Below are 1,854 nucleotides of genomic sequence, written 5' to 3'. Positions count from 1 at the left end.
GTGATTTTTTGGGGTAGCAGAAAGGTGTAGATGTAAGGAAGGGGTGTCATTTAGTAGTGTCAGAAAGATTCTGGGAAAGGGTCTGAGGATTGTATGAGTAGAACTGTGAACGTGACAGGAGTAAAAGTTAGGACAGTGGTCCGAGAGTGGAAAAGCAAGAGAGGGGAGAGAGAATCTTCTTGATAATGTTGGAAAAGCAAGAGAGGGGAGAGAGAATCTTCTTGATAATGTTGGAAAAGCAAGAGAGGGGAGAGAGAATCTTCTTGATAATGTAGATATGGGTTTTGCCGGGTTTGGAGAGAATCTTCTTGATAATGTAGATATGGGTTTTGCCGGGTTTGGAGAGAATCTTCTTGATAATGTAGATATGGGTTTTGCTTCTTGGGAGAGAATCTTCTTGATAATGTAGATATGGGTTTTGCCGGGTTTGGAGAGAATCTTCTTGATAATGTAGATATGGGTTTTTCCGGGTTTGGAGAGAATCTTCTTGATAATGTAGAGATGGGTTTTGCCGGGTTTGGAGAGAATCTTCTTGATAATGTAGATATGGGTTTTGCCGGGTTTGGAGAGAATCTTCTTGATAATGTAGATATGGGTTTTGCCGGGTTTGGAGAGAATCTTCTTGATAATGTAGATATGGGTTTTGCCGGGTTTGGAGAGAATCTTCTTGATAATGTAGATATGGGTTTTGCCGGGTTTGGAGAGAATCTTCTTGATAGTGTAGATATGGGTTTTGCCGGGTTTGGAGAGAATCTTCTTGATAATGTAGAAATGGGTTTTGCCGGGTTTGGAGAGAATCTTCTTGATAATGTAGATATGGGTTTTTCCGGGTTTGGAGAGAATCTTCTTGATAATGTAGATATGGGTTTTTCCGGGTTTGGAGAGAATCTTCTTGATAATGTAGATATGGGTTTTGCCGGGTTTGGAGAGAATCTTCTTGATAATGTAGATATGGGTTTTGCCGGGTTTGGAGAGAATCTTCTTGATAATGTAGATATGGGTTTTGCCGGGTTTGGAGAGAATCTTCTTGATAATGTAGATATGGGTTTTTCCGGGTTTGGAGAGAATCTTCTTGATAATGTAGATATGGGTTTTGCAGAGAATCTTCTTGATAATGTAGATATGGGTTTTGCTGGGTTTGGAGAGAATCTTCTTGATAATGTAGATATGGGTTTTGCCAGGTTTGGAGAGAATCTTCTTGATAATGTAGATATGGGTTTTGCCGGGTTTGGAGAGAATCTTCTTGATAATGTAGATATGGGTTTTGCCGGGTTTGGAGAGAATCTTCTTGATAGTGTAGATATGGGTTTTGCCGGGTTTGGAGAGAATCTTCTTGATAATGTAGAAATGGGTTTTGCGGGTTTGGAGAGAATCTTCTTGATAATGTAGATATGGGTTTTTCCGGGTTTGGAGAGAATCTTCTTGATAATGTAGATATGGGTTTTTCCGGGTTTGGAGAGAATCTTCTTGATAATGTAGATATGGGTTTTGCCGGGTTTGGAGAGAATCTTCTTGATAATGTAGATATGGGTTTTGCCGGGTTTGGAGAGAATCTTCTTGATAATGTAGATATGGGTTTTGCTTTGGAGAGAATCTTCTTGATAATGTAGATATGGGTTTTGCCGGGTTTAGAGAGAATCTTCTTGATATTGTAGGTATGGGTTTTGCCGGGTTTAGAGAGAATCTTCTTGATATTGTAGGTATGGGTTTTGCCGGGTTTAGAAAATATAAAAAGGTGGTTGTATTAAGTGATTGGAATGCAGGGATAGATAAAAAAAGATATGGCAATGCTGGTAGTTCTGGAATTGACAGAGCAAATGAAAATGGAAAAAGTCTCCTAGAAATATGTTTGGA

General features: G+C 39.3%; 1 protein-coding gene across 1 annotated transcript; it reads left to right on the top strand.

The window, feature by feature from the left end:
* Positions 1-411: 411 nt before the first annotated feature.
* Positions 412-1,389, top strand: LOC136832904 (orcokinin peptides type B-like). The gene has a single exon (XM_067094561.1). The coding sequence runs from the start codon at positions 412-414 to the stop codon at positions 1,387-1,389; it is 978 nt and encodes a 325-aa protein (XP_066950662.1).
* The last annotated feature ends 465 nt before the right edge of the window (positions 1,390-1,854 follow it).

This window comes from Macrobrachium rosenbergii, chromosome 50, assembly GCF_040412425.1.
Source record: "Macrobrachium rosenbergii isolate ZJJX-2024 chromosome 50, ASM4041242v1, whole genome shotgun sequence".
Lineage (NCBI taxonomy): Eukaryota > Metazoa > Arthropoda > Malacostraca > Decapoda > Palaemonidae > Macrobrachium > Macrobrachium rosenbergii.
Note: the sequence above shows the minus strand (reverse complement) of the source record. Positions and strands in the feature narration are given on the sequence as shown.

Excerpts from the sequence above, each read along its gene's own strand:
- LOC136832904 (XM_067094561.1), top strand. The coding sequence starts at position 412 with ATGGGTTTTGCCGGGTTTGGAGAGAATCTTCTTGATAATGTAGATATG.